At 52.1% G+C, this 19,680-nt stretch overlaps 9 protein-coding genes across 9 annotated transcripts; 5 read left to right on the top strand and 4 right to left on the bottom strand.

Moving 5' to 3' along the window:
• Positions 1 to 1,535: 1,535 nt before the first annotated feature.
• Positions 1,536 to 3,018, bottom strand: POSPLADRAFT_1160277 (hypothetical protein; the record flags this gene model as incomplete). Its single annotated transcript, XM_024487523.1, has 6 exons — positions 1,536 to 1,658; positions 1,823 to 1,935; positions 2,115 to 2,584; positions 2,640 to 2,814; positions 2,889 to 2,936; positions 2,982 to 3,018. The coding sequence occupies 6 exons, from the start codon at positions 3,016 to 3,018 to the stop codon at positions 1,536 to 1,538; spliced, it is 966 nt and encodes a 321-aa protein (XP_024333026.1).
• A 1,007-nt stretch (positions 3,019 to 4,025) lies between these two features.
• Positions 4,026 to 4,532, top strand: POSPLADRAFT_1062720 (hypothetical protein; the record flags this gene model as incomplete). The annotated part of the gene is made up of 1 exon (XM_024481552.1): positions 4,026 to 4,532. The coding sequence occupies one exon, from the start codon at positions 4,026 to 4,028 to the stop codon at positions 4,530 to 4,532; it is 507 nt and encodes a 168-aa protein (XP_024333027.1).
• A 372-nt stretch (positions 4,533 to 4,904) lies between these two features.
• Positions 4,905 to 5,927, top strand: POSPLADRAFT_1160646 (hypothetical protein; the record flags this gene model as incomplete). Its single annotated transcript, XM_024487575.1, has 3 exons — positions 4,905 to 5,054; positions 5,102 to 5,292; positions 5,351 to 5,927. The coding sequence occupies 3 exons, from the start codon at positions 4,905 to 4,907 to the stop codon at positions 5,925 to 5,927; spliced, it is 918 nt and encodes a 305-aa protein (XP_024333028.1).
• A 223-nt stretch (positions 5,928 to 6,150) lies between these two features.
• Positions 6,151 to 7,444, bottom strand: POSPLADRAFT_1068163 (hypothetical protein). Its single transcript, XM_024482275.1, has 3 exons — positions 7,216 to 7,444; positions 6,552 to 7,158; positions 6,151 to 6,492 (listed from the first exon to the last, which is right to left on the bottom strand). The coding sequence occupies exons 1-3, from the start codon at positions 7,383 to 7,385 to the stop codon at positions 6,322 to 6,324; spliced, it is 948 nt and encodes a 315-aa protein (XP_024333029.1). The 5' UTR covers positions 7,386 to 7,444; the 3' UTR covers positions 6,151 to 6,321.
• Positions 7,445 to 9,230: 1,786 nt separating this feature from the next.
• On the top strand, positions 9,231 to 9,989 carry POSPLADRAFT_1160494 (hypothetical protein; the record flags this gene model as incomplete). The annotated part of the gene is made up of 3 exons (XM_024487554.1): positions 9,231 to 9,362; positions 9,446 to 9,625; positions 9,801 to 9,989. The coding sequence occupies 3 exons, from the start codon at positions 9,231 to 9,233 to the stop codon at positions 9,987 to 9,989; spliced, it is 501 nt and encodes a 166-aa protein (XP_024333030.1).
• Positions 9,990 to 12,102: 2,113 nt separating this feature from the next.
• POSPLADRAFT_1175296 (hypothetical protein) lies at positions 12,103 to 13,559 on the top strand. The gene is made up of 7 exons (XM_024488339.1): positions 12,103 to 12,458; positions 12,513 to 12,524; positions 12,584 to 12,695; positions 12,758 to 12,927; positions 12,998 to 13,122; positions 13,178 to 13,336; positions 13,398 to 13,559. Exons 1-7 carry the CDS (start codon positions 12,261 to 12,263, stop codon positions 13,420 to 13,422), a joined length of 801 nt encoding a protein of 266 aa, XP_024333031.1. The 5' UTR covers positions 12,103 to 12,260; the 3' UTR covers positions 13,423 to 13,559.
• An 810-nt stretch (positions 13,560 to 14,369) lies between these two features.
• Positions 14,370 to 15,761, top strand: POSPLADRAFT_1050765 (hypothetical protein; the record flags this gene model as incomplete). Its single annotated transcript, XM_024480059.1, has 5 exons — positions 14,370 to 14,512; positions 14,563 to 14,891; positions 14,949 to 15,286; positions 15,345 to 15,510; positions 15,565 to 15,761. The coding sequence occupies 5 exons, from the start codon at positions 14,370 to 14,372 to the stop codon at positions 15,759 to 15,761; spliced, it is 1,173 nt and encodes a 390-aa protein (XP_024333032.1).
• Positions 15,762 to 16,411: 650 nt separating this feature from the next.
• On the bottom strand, positions 16,412 to 17,466 carry POSPLADRAFT_1037539 (hypothetical protein; the record flags this gene model as incomplete). The annotated part of the gene is made up of 5 exons (XM_024477229.1): positions 16,412 to 16,586; positions 16,636 to 16,760; positions 16,824 to 16,993; positions 17,048 to 17,159; positions 17,281 to 17,466. 5 exons carry the CDS (start codon positions 17,464 to 17,466, stop codon positions 16,412 to 16,414), a joined length of 768 nt encoding a protein of 255 aa, XP_024333033.1.
• A 703-nt stretch (positions 17,467 to 18,169) lies between these two features.
• On the bottom strand, positions 18,170 to 18,793 carry POSPLADRAFT_1037540 (hypothetical protein; the record flags this gene model as incomplete). The annotated part of the gene is made up of 3 exons (XM_024477230.1): positions 18,170 to 18,293; positions 18,355 to 18,639; positions 18,705 to 18,793. The coding sequence occupies 3 exons, from the start codon at positions 18,791 to 18,793 to the stop codon at positions 18,170 to 18,172; spliced, it is 498 nt and encodes a 165-aa protein (XP_024333034.1).
• Positions 18,794 to 19,680: the final 887 nt, after the last annotated feature.

The following is a 19,680-nucleotide window of genomic DNA, read 5'->3' on the forward strand; positions in this document are numbered from 1 at the left end:
GGTAATTCAAATCGGCGTGTCTTCAATATCTATCTGCTTGCATCTCCTCAATTTTCCTGTTTGTCTACACATGATATATGAAAGCGATGAAGGGACTTCAATCAGATCGTACAGAGTATATCATTGCTGAACACTCACCCCTGTCGACTCAGAGGAGCGCACTCCGTTCAAACTCGACCAACGACCTATGCCGGAGACTTAGCGTTGTAATGCAGACACCTCCATGTCGAGAAATACAGTCTGAAATATTCTCCTCTGACCCTTGTCCTGAAGTTCTGAATGACTGAGTGTGACCTCCAACGTGAGTTTCGAAAAAGGCCATAGCCAAGAGATAAGCGGGGCCACATGCGGGAAAAGAGAGGGAGAGAGAAAGAAACCAGGGTTTACACCAGGGCTACTAGTGAGTTATGATAAGTGTCACAAATATCTGATTGAACCACATAGTACAGCCGCATTCGAACCGCTCCTGTGCTCTGTGTCATTCCATCTCGCTGACGCTCGTCTCCCCATCCCGGCAAAACAGTTTCATGTATGTGCTCTCTGAGACGTACCTTAACTCCTCTATACAATGTTCACCGCTCGGGACTGTGCCATCGTGGTACCAGTGTGGGACCAATTATTGTCGTGATAACCCGCCGCCACGGCCACGGCGGAGTTGGCAAGCGGCGTCGATCAACTCCGGTATCACTCCGATCTCGATATTCTCGAATTTATCATTGGGAGTCAGCTCATAGTTGAATCTTGGTCAAAGCCCGTCTCTTTATCTGGACCGTTCCTAGTGTTGCCGCCTCCAATTTCTTGACTCGTGTATTCTGGATCCGCAGGTTCGCATTGCTCCGGTTTTCGGCAGCATTGGCAGCAGTTCCAGCGCGTCAATGCCGGGTCATAAAATCACCTTATTTCAATCATAGTGTTTCATTGTTGGTGCAAGTGAAATCTTGAGCGAAGCTCTCTGATTACCCTTGAGGTGGATACAAGGGACCGGTAGAAAGAAGTTCAATGTCAGTGAGTAACCCTTGCGACGCCAGTGTTGTCAAAGGCGTCCTTAATTTTCCGGGACCCACTCACGCCCAAAATTGAGCTCAGCCATCGACGTGTGGGGTCCCCATTTGGTACAAAATCTGCTTTGCATATTCCTCCGAGCCGCTGCGGCATGCTATTTATCACATGCTATAATTGCAACGGTGACGAAATCTTTCCACTACATCATCTACTATTGCTATGCCGCAGCCCTTCTATGCGAACTTGAGGACATGGAGGAATTGCTCCACCATGGTCTGTCCATGGAAACTGATCTCCCAGTTCTGCTGGGGCCATTTCTTTCATGACAGCTCAAGCCTTCGCGACTGGCAAAACAACCCCTGCGCTTCGAAGTCTGCTTCCATCGCCATCGGACGTTTTGCCGCTCGTTTGCGTGCTCCTGTCACATACCCTGACCACTTGGCAGATCGTTCCATCATGTGCTCTGTGATGCGAGGGACAGCGCGCGCGGAACATACTTACAGTGTATGCATGGATGCGAAGAGTTTGGATGATTAACGGCTCGGATACAGCGGGAAACCGAAACGCTTCTGGCCGCCATCGACTACCAGGACCTGGCTAAGACATTCATGTATCTGGCTTGTGGACGACCTTTTGCACTCCCGGTAGCGCGCTACCTACGCATTGTTCTGCGTGTGTATATCCACACACCCGCTCTTTCCTTCGGAGAGCTAAGCACGATGTATCTAAAATGTACAACCACTTTCATTGCTGGTACAACTCCGGCCGCAAAGATTTCGTCGGAATATGAAGAAAGTATGTATAACAACCACACGTGTACTGCTGACGCCGTGGCATTTGGAATCTGATAATGAGGCCATGCTGTGAAGGATCCGCGATTTCCAGTAGCGAGGTGGATGTGGTTGTGTGTTCGCGCCGCGCGATAATCGGGCTCTGTGTGAATTTCTAGTGAAGCGGTCGGTCACAGGGGACTTTCCTTTTCGCATCTGGGAAACACGTACCTCATATCCGACTTTCCGTCCAGCGCCTCATAGTCCCAGCCAACCAGGGAAAGACATTATTCCATATGGGATTACAAAACATTGCCCACCATGAAGGCCGCAAATGCCGACCTGTCTCCCCTTCTTTCTGTCCCGGTGTCCTGATTGTGCTGCATCGCGCCGCCACGCCTCCTCGGGGTGATTTGATTCTGTCGCCCAGTAAGGCCAATCGTACGCTTGTGTTGTACGGGTGCATGAGAAGCTCGTGCTGAAGCAATAATGTTATCGGGTCTCTCTTTGCGAAGTGCCTCAGAATCTTGCGGGCGGACTCCTCGGTATTGTCGTGATGGAAGACGTGAGCCCCAGAGGAGACAGCGCGGCCCAAGAAGACGTCTCTGTGACAGAGCTCTGCCTCGCGCGCATTACGGATGTCAGATCTGACTGTATCCCACATATTGAAAACGACCGCACAGCTCCTGAGCGCATCATGTCCGCACAGCTCCTGGAACACTCGGAAGTGCTGCCGCGTGGACGTTCCGATCCTGTTATCGGAGATGCGGTGCATTAAGATAACGCCATGAAAGGGTTCATTCTTGTCAAATCTGGGATAGTTAGAAAAAGGTCAGGCGAGAAGATACGTGTAGGGGTATGACGCACTGACGAATCAAGAAATCCACAAGTATACCAAACGCTTCATTGCTCGTCATCGTTGTGTCGTCGAGTCCTGGGGTATCGACTATAGTAATGCATGAGCCCTCAATATATATTGTATCGGAGGGCTGTATCTGATGTGTGGCTGAATGTGGACCTGATGCCGTCTTGAGGCCAGACCCTGCAGCAAGATTGACGAACTACAGCACATTTCAACACGAAATTATACAGCTCGATACCAGATCTGGCACTGACAGAGGTCTTCCCAGATCCCGTGCAACCTATCAATCTTCACAGTACCGTCTACAGCATGAGTAGGAGGACTATGTACATGATCCTAATACTCACAATATATGGATAGGCAGACGATTGCAAAGCTCCTCATAATGGTGAGCGGCATTCATCGAAGTGCATATATATATGCCTTCAGGCAGCAGCTGAGCGGGATACCGATACTTAGTATCGCCTCGCATAGACTCTCTCCTCGTATCGCGCTTTTATGCAGCGAAGGGACTTTTTGAGTTCTTTGAGCGCGCGCTATACATGGGCCGAGCTGTAGTGTTAGCGTCAATAGGAGCTACCTTGATCATGAATGACTATCTGCAGTCTCACGCACGGTTCTTTGAAATGTCAGGTAGCAGCGTGACGGCGTCCACTGCTCATGGAAGGTGTCTTATCGACAGGCGGCTGATGTGGCTGGGTGGCAGATATCCTGGTATACACCATATTGTTCCATTCCTTGATGTAGTTCAATCCCATCAGCATCAACTCGACCGCATATATAACCAAGTTTTCTGTAAGCGCGTTACACAAAGAAGTAGCGAAGCAGCCTCACCCTTCTTCATTTCCGACTCGGATATTAATCCCTCGTGCTCTTGATACAACTCGCGATGCGATTCTTTGCACCTAAACGCAAGAAGCATAGTATTCTGTATGCAGTCCCAGCTATTGCGCCTTCTGCACAGTACTCATTGGGTAACAGCGTTCTTGGTCTGGCGAAAAGCGGAAAGACAACAGTAAGGACACTGATGCCTTTCTATAAGTCATCACTGTTGACGCGAAGACGGCGCTAGCTCGTTCACCTTGCCCGTGGTGTTGCTCCGAAAAAAGCCGAACAAAATCGCATGCGGGGGCTCAGATCGTATCAGCGAAATGTCAAGGTGTATAATGTCAACGAAAACAATCTTCAATTTTGTATTATCGATACTCCGGGATTTTGTGGGACAATGGTCCATTGGCCCCAGCTTTCAGTCGCAGGTATCAAGAAGAAAATTGCTCACACGCTCCAAGAAAGGTGAATAGATAAGGACTGGCGCTATATTGACTACTTACATATCACGCCACTCCTTCAGACGCATTGAAAGCTTGGCGGGAGTAATCTGGGTGTATAGCATGGGTGAAGGTGATCGACTAACTGAAGAACTGCGGGATATGCTTCAGGCACTGGAGGAGATCTACAAGCAGACGGAAATGAGCAGCCTTTTCGTCGCAATCACATCTTCCAGGGTGGAACAGACCGGGGAGACAGTGGCCGACAAAGGAGACTCCCAGGGTGACAGTGCCGCGGGGGAAATGGCGACTTCGACCGGTGCAGAAGCCGTACTGTCGGGGAGCACAGTCTCTGTCACACATTCGCAGGACGCTATAGATGACATTTCCAACGGCGTCGCGCTTCCTGAAGCGTTGAACCAGTTTTTTCAAAAACATCCCGAGGTCAAAAGCCATGTCCGCAGCTTGAATGGGGATAGGGATCGAGACGGTGTCTTTGTTATCCTGCGTGCGCTGCTGCTGCAGCAATCGTTCGAACCACAACTCGAGAAGTGGTTGGAGGGAGATGGAGACCGTTGGACGAAGCTGAAGTCCGGCTTCAAAAGGTTGTTTGCTCGCATGCGTACATAGCATTATTGTGCGTCGATGGCTTGTATGGAGGGTACTTCTTGTGATGTTTGCGTTCCTGATATGCTGCGGCAGTAGTGGCCCGGAATGTCTTTCCTAAGACACGGGAGGAGTCAGATGGAGCAAGACTGAACACGAGGTTACCTCAAGGTGGAACCACAAAGACGATTCGCCGGATAGGTGTGCTCGATGCGCTTCTGGTGCGAGAAGCCATATCCAGGGCGGATAAGCTTCAGATGGATGCCGTAACCCGAGTGTAGATACCGCGGTAGCAAGATGAACAGATAGTCTACCAGTCAGCGGTCGAGAGATACAGGCCTGTCAGAGAGTACATGAGGAGACGATACAAAGCCTCACTTCATTCTTTTCCGTCGCATGCGCTTCAGGCCAGATGTTGACGGACCTAATCAGCACAGAGTTCATTGCGTATGTCTATGTTTATTGCAGCAATGGCATGTATACCAATGGTCTCCGACATCGTTGCTTTACAGAGTCACTGGACCCACTGGCGTCGGGAGGACATCAGTAGGTTGAAACTTCGCGCGGGAGCTAGCACTAACTACGTACCGTAGTTCATCAACCTAGTCTGCGGATCAGCACTTGCCGTCAGCTCAGGCCTTGAGTCTTGCACAACCAAGATCCAGACAGCCACCTGCAGGTTGAATGGGATGGACGTCGTGATGATCGACACTCCAGGCTTTGATGACACGACACGATCGCAAGCGGATGTCTTGAATGAGATTGCTGCTTACCTGAAGGCCACGTGAGAAAGCACTCTCTTGGATTCAAAGGCTTCAATGCTGATACAAGCCCACACACAGATACCAGGACAACAAGCGCCTTTCCGGACTGATTTATATGCATCGCATCTCTGACCGTCGAGTAGGCGGTATCGGCAGGGAGAGCTTTCGACTGTTCTCGAAGATCTGTGGGGATAATCCGATGAGAGTAGTCTCCATCGTTACGACGATGTGGGAAGCGGTCACAGGCGAGATGGGAGCACGAAGGGAGCAGGAGCTCGCTAGCAACTCCGTCTTTTTTAAGGATGCCATCGACAAAGGCGCACGGATGGTTCGGCACTACAACAATCAAGAATCTGCACGGCAAGTGGTAATGCAACTCCTAGGAAACAATCCTACGGCGCTGAGAATGCAGGTTGAGCTGGTCGAGGATAGACTAGATGTCAAAAGCACAGCAGCAGGCAAAGAGCTACGCAGCCAGCTGGAGAGGCAGATCGCGCGTCTCACTGAGAAAGTGCAGACCCTGCAATCCGGGCCCAATGGGATGGATGAAGAGCACCGACGTACGATGTTAGCGCTAGAGAACCTGCAAAACGATGTGAGCCGACTGGAGCAGAGAACGACTTTCGGTCGACGACGGATTCGATGCCCAATGTAAGTATAAACAATGTTGCAATGAGTGCGAGACATTTACTTTCATATCTAGCCAGTAATTGGAGATTAGAAGGGACGTACTCCGCGCGATCTTTTGCAGGGGTGGGCCTGTCTGTGGGCAGTACAAGTTTCCAAACTTGAGACTGGGGCTATTAGCGTTTCATGAGTGTCAGAAAATACTCACGATGTTGAGACGGTGTAGAATAGTGTACAGGCAGCAATGGTTTGCAGCATCCGCATTTGAAGTTCGTATTTGAATTGCGCGCTGCTAGTCGAGTAATGCAGAACAACGACACTGGAAAAGGCGTCTCCGGCGGACATTACTAGCGGAAAGTACCTTGCTGTGAATATGCATCCGTAGGGAACGATGATAGTACATGTTGAGCATTGGGACAACCTCACGCTTTCTGATTCGCAGCTAAACGCAGATAGCGATATACGGACGAGAAGTCCTTGTTCGCAAGCTCAGGGTCATCCTCAATCACATCCGCGTATATCTCTTCAGCGGCTGAACCAAGAGGTAGTGGGCTTTTCATCGCCTCGGCAATATCTTTCGCAAGGCCCATGTCCTTGGAAGCCACGAGTCAACCTCCCGAATCGTCACTAGTGAATCAGGACAACCGCTTACCTTAAGCATGAGACTCGTTGCAAATCCCCCCTCGAAGTCGCGTTCACATGGGGGAGACCTGTCCGGCACGGCTGCCGGCACAGGGTTGTTGACCGAACTCGCCCAGCACGCGCCAGTGGAGCTATTGATCACCGCAGCGAGCACCTGTGCCTCCAGCCCCAGCTTCTGCCCCAGCAGCATGGCTTCTGCGACCACGATCTGCTGCACGCCAAGCACGAGGTTGTTGCAGATCTTCGCAGCGAGCCCTGCCCCTGACGATCCGCAGTGAATGATCTTCTTGCCCATGTGCGCAAGCGTCGGCTCCGCACGGTCGAAGGCCGCCTTCGTCCCCCCAACAAGGAAGCTCAAAGTTCCAGCCTTGGCGCCCGCAACGCCGCCAGAGACCGGTGCATCAACAACGCTAGCACCGGCCTTACGCACGTCTGTTGCAATGCCCCGCGCGACGTCAACGTCCAGCGTGGTAGAATCGATGCACATAGTTGATTGAGCGTCTTCTTCCGAGAGCGAGCGCAGAGCAGGAATGACTCCGCTCGCCTCGGCGTATACGGTGCGTACATGAGGCGATGATGGTAGCATGGTCATCACGGTCTGCGAAGCGACGAGGGCCCTGTCAGTGTCGACGTTCGCACGTCTCGCGCGACTGCACAGGAGGGGCACTACTCACTCTGCGGGGGTGCTGGCAACATCCACATGAGCCCCAGGAAACTGCTGCGTGAAGTTCGAGACGAAGGCCTCTGCAGTAGCCTGGCGAGCATCGCAGACGACAAAGTGCGCACTGCCACCGCTTTCGACGAGTGTACGCGAGAAGAGGTTGTACGCCATCTCAGAGCCCATACGGCCGAGACCGATAAAGCTCACGCTGCGCGGGCGCGAGGATGATTGAGAGACGAGGCGTTGAAGGAGATAGGCTGTGGGCCTCATCGTGGTCGAGAGACTGGAGGTCGTCGAGCGCGACGCATGCGCTTCCCCACGGGGCCCCGAGGGGAAGGGCGGTCCGGCGGTGCCGCTCTGGGCGTGATCCAGGTCCGCGCACGCCCGCTAACTTCTCCGCGCACTCCGCTTGATCTCGATGGTATTGGTCCTTGTGGATATCCATGTACGCCGAGCTTCCTCCCAGATTACTCGCAGAAGGCCAGATATCTCGATAATTCGTTATTGCGGTAATGTGCCTCAAGATTTCACACGAAGAACGCCCCTGGATGGAGAAGGACGGACACGCTGCAGGCGCGAGACAGTGGTGTAATCTGGCACCCTCCGCAATATTGGGGGGCCTCGAAACAAATCGGTAGATTTCAATGGCTATCATGTATATCCATTGGCCTGATTAGGCGTTGGAAACTGCACACATCCGAGGATGAGTCCGTCCCTGAAGCCTACACGGACCACAATGCGGTGCGTGCTATGCTATGGCAGCGCACTGTCTAGCACGTCGAATTCACAGCAGCTGTCTTCAGCGCGGTGCTTCCGATAGCGATGGCCATGTCTCCCAGTTGTCTGGATTCTATGGAAGCCCGTTTTAGCCCCGTCGGTTTCTTTACACAGCTTGGTCCAGAGAGTATATGGAGGTCTGCCCCATCTTTGCTCGTGGAACCTTGTCCTGCCGTCTGCCGCGGCGTGTGTCACCGCTCGCTCAGATGCTTGCTCCTGATTTCCTATCCAAAGCACACTTGTTGTGATGCTCGACCAAAGCGCATTGTGTGTAAAGACATCTGAGTCCCGTCGGACCAATCCATTCGTACCCGCTGTATGGGCTTCACACATCTCCGAGTGTTTCATCTGTGCTTCGCTCGCGGTGATATCTAGTCCTAGACGGATTAGCAAGTTCTATGCATACTGCTGCGTATACTAGGGCAGAGATATTGACCTATACAGTGCGTATCCGAGCGTCTTACATGCGAGACTTTTCTAAGACACTGACTGACGCACAGTGTAATATCCAAGATATAGTTAAGTCTTGCCTGGGTCATTTTCACTCTGGAGTCCCGACAGCCTGTGTGAAGCTTTGAAATGCGGTTGTGCGTCGCAGAAGGCACGCACAACTGCGACGCAATGGATCCTCTCGTTGCTCGCATCATGATACCGAACCCATTAGATATCCTTGATTTCAACAGGACATGGCAATTATGTGCCTCGATATCCAGTGCACGCGAGGTACCAATTCTCTTCCACCGCCGATCCCGGGTCTAAATGTCTATCACTATAGGGTTCTCGACATTCTGCGCCTGGCGGGCGCAGATCTCAACTCGCCGTGTCAGAAGGGTCGTCCTGCTGCGCCATTACAGCATGCCTTTGCCAGGCTGGTTTAACGTTGCCCGTGTCTTGCGTGAAACCTCGGGGGTTGGACCTGCCTGATGTAGGCAATAGCGGCAATTGTCCGCCGACTGTCATGATATCCACCGATGTCCCATATTCGTGATGATACCCTTCGCAGACCCTCCTCCTCACCGTCATCACGATACACATGGCTTTGGCGTGCACATGCTCGTCCCTAGCTGATAATGAGATACTGCGGATACCTGCCTACCTCGATAGCGCGACATCGCCATGATGCGCCGCCCTCCTGAGGCCTATAAAGGTCTCACAAGCTTTTCCGTGTTCTATGTGCTGTCGATCTCAGCCGCGGACATACACCGTTTGTCATACTTTTCTCTTCACCCCCCCTTCTCTATTATAGCCTCGATGCCCTCCTCTTCAGCCTCTCGAAGTGCTGCCACCCGGGAGTACAACCTCCAACAAAGCCACCCATGGTATCCAGTTCCTGTCTTGGCTCGCGTAAGCAGCTATACAAGCATGGGCAATGCCCTTGTACCGGTGAGCCATCGTGCTGAACGCTACACCATTCACATGAACGAAGCGGTCTGTACTAGGCTCGCAGACAGATACCAGTGCCACAGCGACCATACAAGTCTCAACGTGGACACTTCCGAGGGAACGAACCCATTTCGTATCGTCGCCCTGGAATGCCACAAGGTGTTTTGCTGAGTGCATGTCTCGCTCAAGAGTTCCGGATGGAGGGCATGAACGAGCCGGCATTTCCAAGTCTGCCGGGTGTCAAATCGCAGCTGCGCATGAATGTAAGTGTCATATGGCAGCATACTTGTCGGGTACTTTTTAAGCCTGCTTCTTCCAGTGGCCATCGTACCCTGATTTCCCAAGCAATCAGTTCGGCATCAGGAACGGACTCATCAGCCGGGCGGAGTTGGCGTTCATCATAGCTCATGAAATGGAGCGCTTTTTCCAGGTAAGCAGCTTTCTACGCGGCTTCACATGCAAGCGTCTAACAACCCGTATAAGGTCCATGGTAACAGGGGCCCGGAGAATAATGAATGGAAGATAGGCCCAGATCACATACGATTTGAAGATATCGTCCTAGTGGGCGTGGATCACGTCTCGCATTCCAGCCTTCAGGCGCAGTTCGAAATCATCCCGCGCCGATAAAATACGGGCGCTCATGGCAGAAGGGCGGGTGCGTCAAATCCTTCATACTCACTTCCGTCTATGCTCACAGAGTCGCTTATCGCGATAGGTCCCTTCCCCCGAGTATCCCCAGATGTATTCAGCAACAGTCTTATAGTTCATGACTAGCCTTGCATCTCATTTGTCGCTCCATCCTTGCTTTCGTTCTTGCTGTTACCACGCTCTCTTATCCTGCTGCTCTGCTTATTTTACTATGTAAGATTCTTGGCTTTGCCTGTCTCTTGTATATCCCTGCTTCCTCCCTGCTACTCAATCTCATGACTTATATGGCATTAAATAACCGCATGACTCGGAGATGACCGCCACCGTATGTCACAGGTCCCGTGAGCACACTCAAAATCGCAGCCACCCAACTGCACGCTCTGAGCTCATCCTCCACTGGCGCCTGTGGCTTAATCCTGTCAGTGCATTTACCCTAAAGGTAAACTGAGCACGTGCGTCTCACGATAGCAGAGTTTAATTTCAAGATATTCTACAATGAGCTATCTTTTGCACGAAGCAGGAGAAAGTCTTCTGACTCTTCTCTCACGGAAGAGTCATACGTTGTCATATCTACCACGGGCTGCGTGCCATTGATATCCGATTAGCAGGACACATATTGCCTTTTTCGGAAGCATATGAAATACTAACTGCTGTAAGGTCTCCTAGGTGCTGGCTATCTAGAAATTCACTTTCATAAGGCGTGTGGTATAAACCCTCCCAGCCCTTATCTAATTAGTCTGATATCGCAATTTATTGAATTGTATGACATATCAACAACCGCAATCGTCGATATCCTTAGCCTCTTACTCTTTGAAGCTGCATATAAATCGTCAGCCCCTCGTCGTTTCTAGTTCATCAAGCCTTGCTCCAGGCCTTCCCAAGTCAAACAAGTGATCCCTCATGCCTAGGTACTCATTCTCGATGGGCAGGCGTAGTACCGAGCGGGACATCCGATATTCCGCCGGATTCAAGCATGGCCAGTCCTGGACCCCATGCTATTTACTTCCAGTATGTTCTCGATATTCTTTTATTTGTGGGCCACGCTTAATGCATTTAGTGTCGGAATGTAGATGGGCATGCCATAATGACAAAGGCCCTTGAACAACGCTTGCATAGAGTCTACTGGGGCCGAGGAATGCCACTTTCTAAATCCTCCCAGTGGGACACTAGGGCGAGCATGTGCACGCACAAGGATAAGATCAAGTTGCGTATTAATGTATGTACAGTTGTCTTTCTTGTGCTTTCCCAGCTCAGTAGCGATCATAGTGGCCGACCAATGCAGAATATAGCAGTAGGCAATTCAATGTCAAGAGCAGGAGAGGTTCCAATAGTTTTAAGAAGTTAAGCGAACATTTCGCTAGGGAGCTGCTGCAGCTTGGAGAGGTTAGTGTCCCCCACAGTCTATGACCTACAAACTCTGGCTTTTTCAGACGGTACTCACGCAGAGCATCAGCAGCGTGCCGACGGAAACCAGGTGGAAGCTACTCTGCAGTTCACAGGTAGCCCAGGGACAATTGCGGACATTCTCCTCATCAGCGCGGAACATATCTCCAAGGAATGTTTGCAGCCTGAGTTTGAGGTTGTGACTTTGTGCGAGTGTATATGATCACTATCCCGCAAGACTTCCTTGCGTAACAATATGCGTAGCTCGCATGCATTGTAACGATTTTCACCTGAACGCAAAATTCATTCAGATACAAGTGCTTTGCTTGGAAGCACTGTAGGATCACGCACATATTCCCGCGGAACTGAGGGAAATCTCACACAGCAGACGAGTCAACTACGAACTATCGTTTGAATAGTCCGTGACTTACCTCCCATACTGAGTTGTCCCAAAGCTCTGACGCCCTATCAGTCGATTACCGACAGTGCCATCATAACGATGAGATACCTACTTAGATCAAGTCAGCCTTATGAGCAGCGGCACGACTGAGATACGCGTTGAGTTGGTGTCTTCGTTGATCTCAGATCCACTAAGTCCGAGGTACCGGGACCGGGATTATTTGTTTCGGGCGGTGCCGGATGGGATAGGCGCCCTCTCCGCCAAGCATAACGAGATCAGTTGCATTTGACTGGTCCGGCGGAGACATCGCTGCACTTCGAGCCTCTGGCCACCTCTAGGCAACTTCACATGTCGTCCGGCGACACCCTATCAACGCTCGTGCTATCGTAGCCGCGTATATATAAGAGATTGGACGTACCACCATCAGCCTTAAGTTGCATCTTATCTGATACAGATAGCTACTACCCATGGCCTTCGCACTGCTGCCAGTGCCCACCTCGACCGCGGCGAGCGTCGACAAGCATCAGGATGTCGAATACCAACCTTTGATTTCAAATGGAGATGAGGCTGACGTCGAAGAGGGCGTGACAAAGCAGGAGCTGGTGGGTCACGACACGGCTCCAGAGTGTCGAAAGGGGGACGATATTGCGCTCTGGATGGCGATCGTGCGTCTACAGAGCCCCTTTTGTTCATGTAGGGCGTACTGACATGGGTCATAGGTCAGCGTAGGTGTAGGTAGCACGGAACAACACATCTCGACGTAGTCTGATCTATAATCGGAATTTGACAGGCGATCGCAGTGGCAACATGGATAGTCATGTTCAGCAATGAGCCCCTCACTCGGGGGTGGTTCTTCTTCCACCCAACCTTAGAGACCCTGTCTATACTTGCATTATCTTATGGTAAGTGGATCATCTCGTTTAATATGCTGAGATGTGAATCCGTGTAACTTGTATACATCTAGGCGTACTCACATTGCAGCCTACAAGAAATCCAGAAACGAAGGCGGCAGGCTTGACTCGACATCAAGTAGCCATCCTCTTCGTAGCCTTTCCCCTGATCTTCCTCGGCACCTTCACTATATGGCTGAACAAAACGGTCCACCACTCGCACCATGCGAGGAGTTGGCATGGTGTGAGTCATTATTGTAACGACCACGGGGCATAAACGCTCACACATCTGGTTCTGCCTCCCCCCCCCTCAGTTGTTCGGATACATCACCACCGGGTGGATGGTTGTCCAGATCTTGCTTGGCGGTGGGAGCGTATGGTTCAATGGTCGGATATTCGGCGGTAATCCACGAGCAAAGCTCGTGTGGAAATATCATCGGTACGTGCGCCCCCAACGTTTCTTTCTTCTAAATGACTTTTGACGTCGCATACAGGTTGTCTGGATATCTGCTCCTTCCACTTCTACTCTTGACCACTCACCTTGGAGGCGCGTGGTCACATTGGGGAACGCAGAACAGTCCACTCTGGATACGTATCTTGGCGTACTACGTGGCACCTGCGTTGCTACTAGTCGCTGTGTTCGTCCGCGTAAGGTACGTGCAATAGGAGCATGTGAGATCCACCATTCTAACTATGCTTCCAATCATTGACTAGACCTTCGAAGATGAAGTTTTTTTAGCTTGGAGCGTTTCTGCAAGGGCTTGGGCAGAGTTTGTGAATCATTGCTAGTAGTATACCGGACGCCAGGGATCAATACTCACTAGTAGTGAACAGTACACGTGTAAGTTGAGGATGTATAGACTCCATATCTCTGCGGGGTGCGGGGAAGCATGTCTGGGAACGAGCGCCAAATCGATTGGACCACGGTCCACCTCATGCGACGCCTGCTGCGGCCACCTCGACGTGACGCCTATTTATGAATTTAGAATTTGAAGACATTCTCAAGCCCTCGAGGCCTTCACAGCGTTTCATTGGTGAAGCTTCTTCCTGAATCGATGTGCTGCAATCACGATCCCTCTGATGCACGCAGAGTATTATCAAAATAGTAGTCAGTTTTATTGCCGTTCTGACAGTGCACTCTCCTTCGTGATACAGGACTCGAACGCTGCTTTATGGACATATGTAGCCTCAGCTACATTCCCGCTGGGGAGTTACTGTGCGTATTTAACTGTTAAACACCTCAGTATCGTTCCGCATTGAGAAGGCCGCATTGGGTTTTTAACGAGTATTGCTACTTTCACTCGCCTGAGGCTCGAGCCTGATGGAGCAAATCGTTGGCGATCAACTTGAGGCCGGGTGGCGTGAGAATCTGTAGCCGACGCCGCCGGAGACATCGGATTTCTTTCGAGTCGACGGGAAACAAAATCAAGATCATCCAGCGCACAGCACCCATACAGATCAACAACCGAAACCCCCGCCTCCCTCCGGTTTCGTCGGGGATCCATGATTGATTTTGCGTGAGCGTCTACTACTCATCTGTAATACAGTGCACCATGGTCATCGCCACGACGGATATAAGTATCCCCTGTCTGCGTACCACATATTCAGTTCACTCTGGCTGTGTTTCGCGTGCTCAATTATTATAAGTACCTCTCATCTTCTACTTGCTGGCTCCGAACTCGTGCCATGTCTACGCCCGCACCCTTTGACTTCAATTACTTCCCTGCGTGGCCTGGTCTTGCTCTTAATAATGGCCGCTACACAGTCCTGAGGAAGCTCGGATCTGGTGTCTACTCCTCAGTCTGGTTGGTGTCCAAAAACACCGACGAGTGCGTTCCCATTAGTTTATGTACCGTCCATCGATGCGACTGTCACCCAGACCAGGGTTCAAGTACATGGCCGCCAAGATTCTCACCGTGGATGGCACGCGAAGACACAAGGCCGGCCAGATGCGCGAGCTGGAGTTCCTAGAAACTGTTACCGCGCGCGAAGAAGTTGACTGTCTCCCGCTCCTCCGGGATCACTTTGAGGAGCAGGGCGTGCAAGGCCCGCACCTGTGCATTGTCATGAACCTGCTCGGGTCAGACATCTCCTCGTTCCGCCGCAGCCATCCCAAGCAGGCCCTGCCTATACACATTGTGCGGAACGTCATAAGCATGGTCGTCGAGGCGCTGTCGTACCTACACGACAGCGGCATTGTGCACACAGGTAGGCGCCTATGGCGCCGTCACGGACAACGCTGACAGTTGATTGGCGCGCGGGCAGATGTGAAACCTGACAACATCCTCTTCACCGTCGGCGCGGACACAGAGAAGGTAGAGAAGTATCTCGCCGAGCCGCCAGCGATCGAAGGGGAGTTTGAGGTGAACGGGGAGCGCCATCCGCTGCTCCGCGCGCAACCTATCCCGACCGACTTCTCGCCCGAGATGAACGCGTTCGACGCCGAGCTGATGCGCTGCGTGCTTGCAGACCTCGGGCAGGGGCAGTGGGCGGGCAAGCAGCCGACGACAGACGAGTTCAGCGCCTACCCGCTCCGTGCGCCCGAGGTCATCCTGCGCTCGGACTTTGGGCCCATGCTCGACATCTGGGCTGTCGGCTGTATTGTACGCTGCGACTGCCTCATGTCTCGTCTGTAGATTGCTGACGTTGTGGTGGGCGCAGACGTTTGAGTTGCTCGCGGGCCGGTGGCTCTTCCACCCGGAAGCAACCGAGCATTGGCGTCTCGAGGAAGACCACCTCGCGAAAATGCTTGAGTTCACAAGCGAGTGGTTCGGCACCGCCATGCTCGACCACGCTGCGCTGCGCGACGAATACCTCGACGGTGTTGGTGCGTGGCGCTTCTGATCGCACGTTGAGTACCAGGAGCTGACACGGCGTGCAGGGAGCGTACGCGCGATCCCCGACCTGTCTCCCGTCAGCATCGAAGAAGCGCTGGCGAACTACAACATCCTGCCCGAGAACGAGATCGCGCCTGCCGCGGCGTTTATCCGCGAGTGCCTGCATCTCGACTACAGAGACAGGCCATCGGCGTCGGAGCTGCTGGACCATCCGTGGCTGAGAGACGCGTTCCATTGTTGAAGTCCGCGTGTTAGATCCTACAACCCTTCGTTCGCTGTTTCTGGATACAATCTCACATCACATTGCAACAAGGCGCAGTGCAAGGCGGCCCATTTGTGGCGTATCCTTGATGCAGATGGACCTTGGTGTCTGGCTTATCATACGTCGGTAGACTTGATGTCTACCAGCAAAATGGCCGTTGATGATTATGGGTAACAACAGTAACAATTGTTCCTTACGTGGAGACTTGAGGAGTAGAGGGGATCAGGAGGTAGAGCAGGGATGGACGTAGAAGGTTTGTTGTGAGAAGGCTAGCAGCGATATGTGATATGTATATATATGAACCCGAGTTTCCGATCCGCCTGGGAACGACTGTCCTCAAGGCCACTCCTCAGCGAGATCAAACTGGCAATACATGATAGGGTAAAGCCATATACAAATACAACAGGTGGATGCACATCCTTCCGACTTTGCGTTACACAGTGAAGAGGTAATTCGATACGATATTTAGGAGCGCATGGAGCGGAATAAATTTCGTTTGTACGGGACATCGGTGGTGCGCCCTTGTGCGAGATAATATCCCAGGGGTGTTCACCTCGCCATCAAAGTATCTTCATTTTCGACAACCTGAAACCAGTGCCATATCCCTCATCAGACGTTTGCCAGTGGTATCATGCTTGGACATACCTGACACGAGACAGGATGGCTGCGAATAGCACAAGCGGTGCGATATCGTATGCAACCACTCTGATAGCATACAAGCTGCTCATCGTGACCCAGTCAGACCAGGACCCGGCAAGATGGATGGTGAAGAGCAGCATCGGGAACAGCAAGTAGCCGGACAGCCTGTAATGCACGTGAGCCAGCGGCCAAAAGGAGAGGAGGAGAGGCTCACCGGTGATATTTCCATGCACGTTTGGCCCGAGAACTGCCACCGAGAAGACGACCGTCGAACCATACACTCCCACCGCCAATCAAAACCTGGATTACCATCCAGCTTATAGTCATATACCCGAACACCTATGGAGCAACCACAGTGACGTTAGCCTGGATCCATGAAGGGCGTTGGATTGTTCGACTCACACCATGCCAGGTGGTCGCATGTGCTGCGCCATGCACTGTCTTGTTCAGCCACATCGCAAACACGCCAAACGTAATGGCAGGGAACCCGAGTAGCAGCATGGCGCGCTGATGTCGCGAGAGTCCAGCCGCTTTCGTGTCCGCGTGTGCAGTAGGCTGCAGTGTCACGATACCTACCAATGAACTTGAGCGCAAATTGCCTTCACTAAATGTCCAAGCAGTCTTACCATAAGTGAAGGCCAGAAGAGAGGCAGTTTGCAAGACTGGGTGGTAAAAAAACCAGCCGAGAGCAAAAGGGTTGCTCGCAAATACGATTGCCCAGGTTAATAACAAGATCAGCTATTAACGGCATTCTTCAACATCAGTATCGTTATTCGTGCCGTGCGCTACGTACAACTGCTGCGCCCTATGCTCGTGATAACTCCAGAAGCAAATACAGTAGGCTGTGAGTACTACTCACAAATGCGATAGGAAGTGAGGCGTTGTCTCCATAGCGATGTTCCGGATCCGCCTTGGGAGGAGCACGTCCGACATCACTCGCCTGATCGGTTTCCGCAATCAAAGGAGCATGCTCCTCCGCATGCTCATCACTCTCTTCATGGCTAGCATTCGCTGCTATGGGTGTAGGTGGCAAAGCGATCGCCATTATTCCGCTCAGATTTGTAGCTCAATGCTTGCAAGCGATGGTGAGTAGTCAGCTCCAGGGATGCGTGCGATAGATGAGCGTCTTAACGCAAGATGCGCATGCGCGCTACTTATTGCGCTGCTGGCCGTCATGGTTAGAGCGCTGCTTCGGATGTAGCGCCGGCTTGCAAGACGCCCGACGGAGGTCGCTAGACGCGTCGGCCCGCCGCCCGCCACTACCCGCCTCTGCCCCGTCGATCAGTGCTCCACTTACTCCTACCATCGCAGCTCAATCAATGTTTGACGAACCAGCTCGGTGGGCAGTATAACAATACCTCTCTGATACCGGAAAATAGTTGCCTTCCGAATGCGGCTCAACACTCGACTAACATGCCCGGACACAAAATGGACCGTGAATGATCGGCCTGCCATATTTCATGATTCGAACAGCGAAGCAACTCGGACGGCCCGCTCATTTACATGCTCGTAGTAATGCCGATGTGACTGAGCAAATGGCATGCTTAAAACTCGATAGCACTTATGGTAGGTAATTGATCTGTTAAGGGCGAGCTCATGCTTGGACACATATGGGCGACGAGCCTATCCTCACATAGCCCTGGCGCATCCCCCACATTTCCTATTCAAGCCTGATGATATGATGCAAAAAGGAATGTGCATTGCCAGAATGGCAAAAAAGGACTACGACATTGACACCTTCCACCACCTTACTGGCGGCCCGTGTACACATGGTACGCGTGGTCATTGATCTCATCACCGTTAGCATCCTTGAATCCAACAGTGATGTGGTCAGGCTCCCTGGGGTTGGTTCCACCCTTGTGTGCAGCCCGGCTACGGAGAATGAACAATCAGGGTGGGGCAGATCAGAATCACAAGATGCAGTGGAACTGACATGATTTTGGCACCAGTAGCGTGCGCGACCGCGGGGGTTCTCGCCCAGTACTGCCTCACCAATGCCTCCTGGTACGCCTGTGGTTGGTGCCCTCCCCATTCGGCAGATGTCTGCGACGTCAGATCGTTCCGAGCATTGCGACTCCACCAGATGCTGAGATTCGGTCGTTGGGCAGGCTGTGCAGGCCTTGACGCTCGCGCTGCAAACGTTGGGTGCTCGGCCCACTCTCTTGCCTTGTGGTACGCCTCAGCATACGGGTCCGAGCGTCCCCAATATTCGTAATCGCTGTATTATGACAAACGCCCTCAACACTCATTGTTATAACCCTTGAGTGTCCGAGAACTGCTCACCTCAGCGGAGCCGCAGAGACAAGTCCACATGCGGCCAAGCATAGGAACAGCAGGAAAAGGAGAGGGTTGCCGGAAGAGATAGACTTCATGATGAGCGGAAGTGATTCGAAGCACACTGGTCAGCGCAGAACTGTCAGTGAATCGGTGTTCGGAAAAGAGAAAGGGACATACAACAAAAGGCGTCAAGTCGTAGTCGTAGAGGGAAGTCGTAAATGGGATCGTCCAGCGATACGGCTTTGGAACAGACACGATGGTGGTTTTATACTCGCTGTAGCTATGGGCGTCCCGAGGCGGCGCTCGCAACCCTGCCCGACATCAAGTGTTAGAATATTTTCACCTCGGCATTCTGTAAGATATCGCCTAGTTTCGACTCTGATCGTGTGGTCCTTGAACTCCTGCGACCATACAAATTGACCGCTTCTGGCCGCGTCGCTGACATCCCCGAAGCCCTACTTACATGGAAAGCTTAATGGTGAAATTCGGGCTTCGAGTGGGTCGGTTTAAGAAGTACGAGTGCGTCTCAACTTTTACCGCTCTCGTCACAATATAAAGGTAGCCCTCTTCAGCATGCAAGTTCACCGCAGACTAGCACACGAACCTTAGGTCACATCTATCTCCCTATATCCAACTAGGAACGGGATGCGATATCGTTGTAGACGCACTTCGCCACGTGCTTAGGATGGCAGAAGTAGCACCGGTTGGTCCATCTAATTAGGCATGCATCTGTATACAGGGATGATATACGATAGACGCGGGGTCGAAGCAACGCTTGATGAGCACAGCACATTGCACACTCGCCTGGTAAGTAAGGGACGTACGTGGGATGTACTGCATTGATCGACGTGCATATGCCTAATCTCGGAGGGCTATGCGCGGGAGGGAATAACCTAGTGCACAGGTTAAAAGTGACATCCAGGTCAATACTTAGTACTCTGTGGTATTCCGCGCCGGCGCTTGAGGGGACTCAGAACTTGCC

Source organism: Postia placenta (assembly GCF_002117355.1).
Source record: "Postia placenta MAD-698-R-SB12 unplaced genomic scaffold POSPLAscaffold_24, whole genome shotgun sequence".
Classification (NCBI taxonomy): Eukaryota; Fungi; Basidiomycota; class Agaricomycetes; order Polyporales; family Adustoporiaceae; genus Rhodonia; species Rhodonia placenta.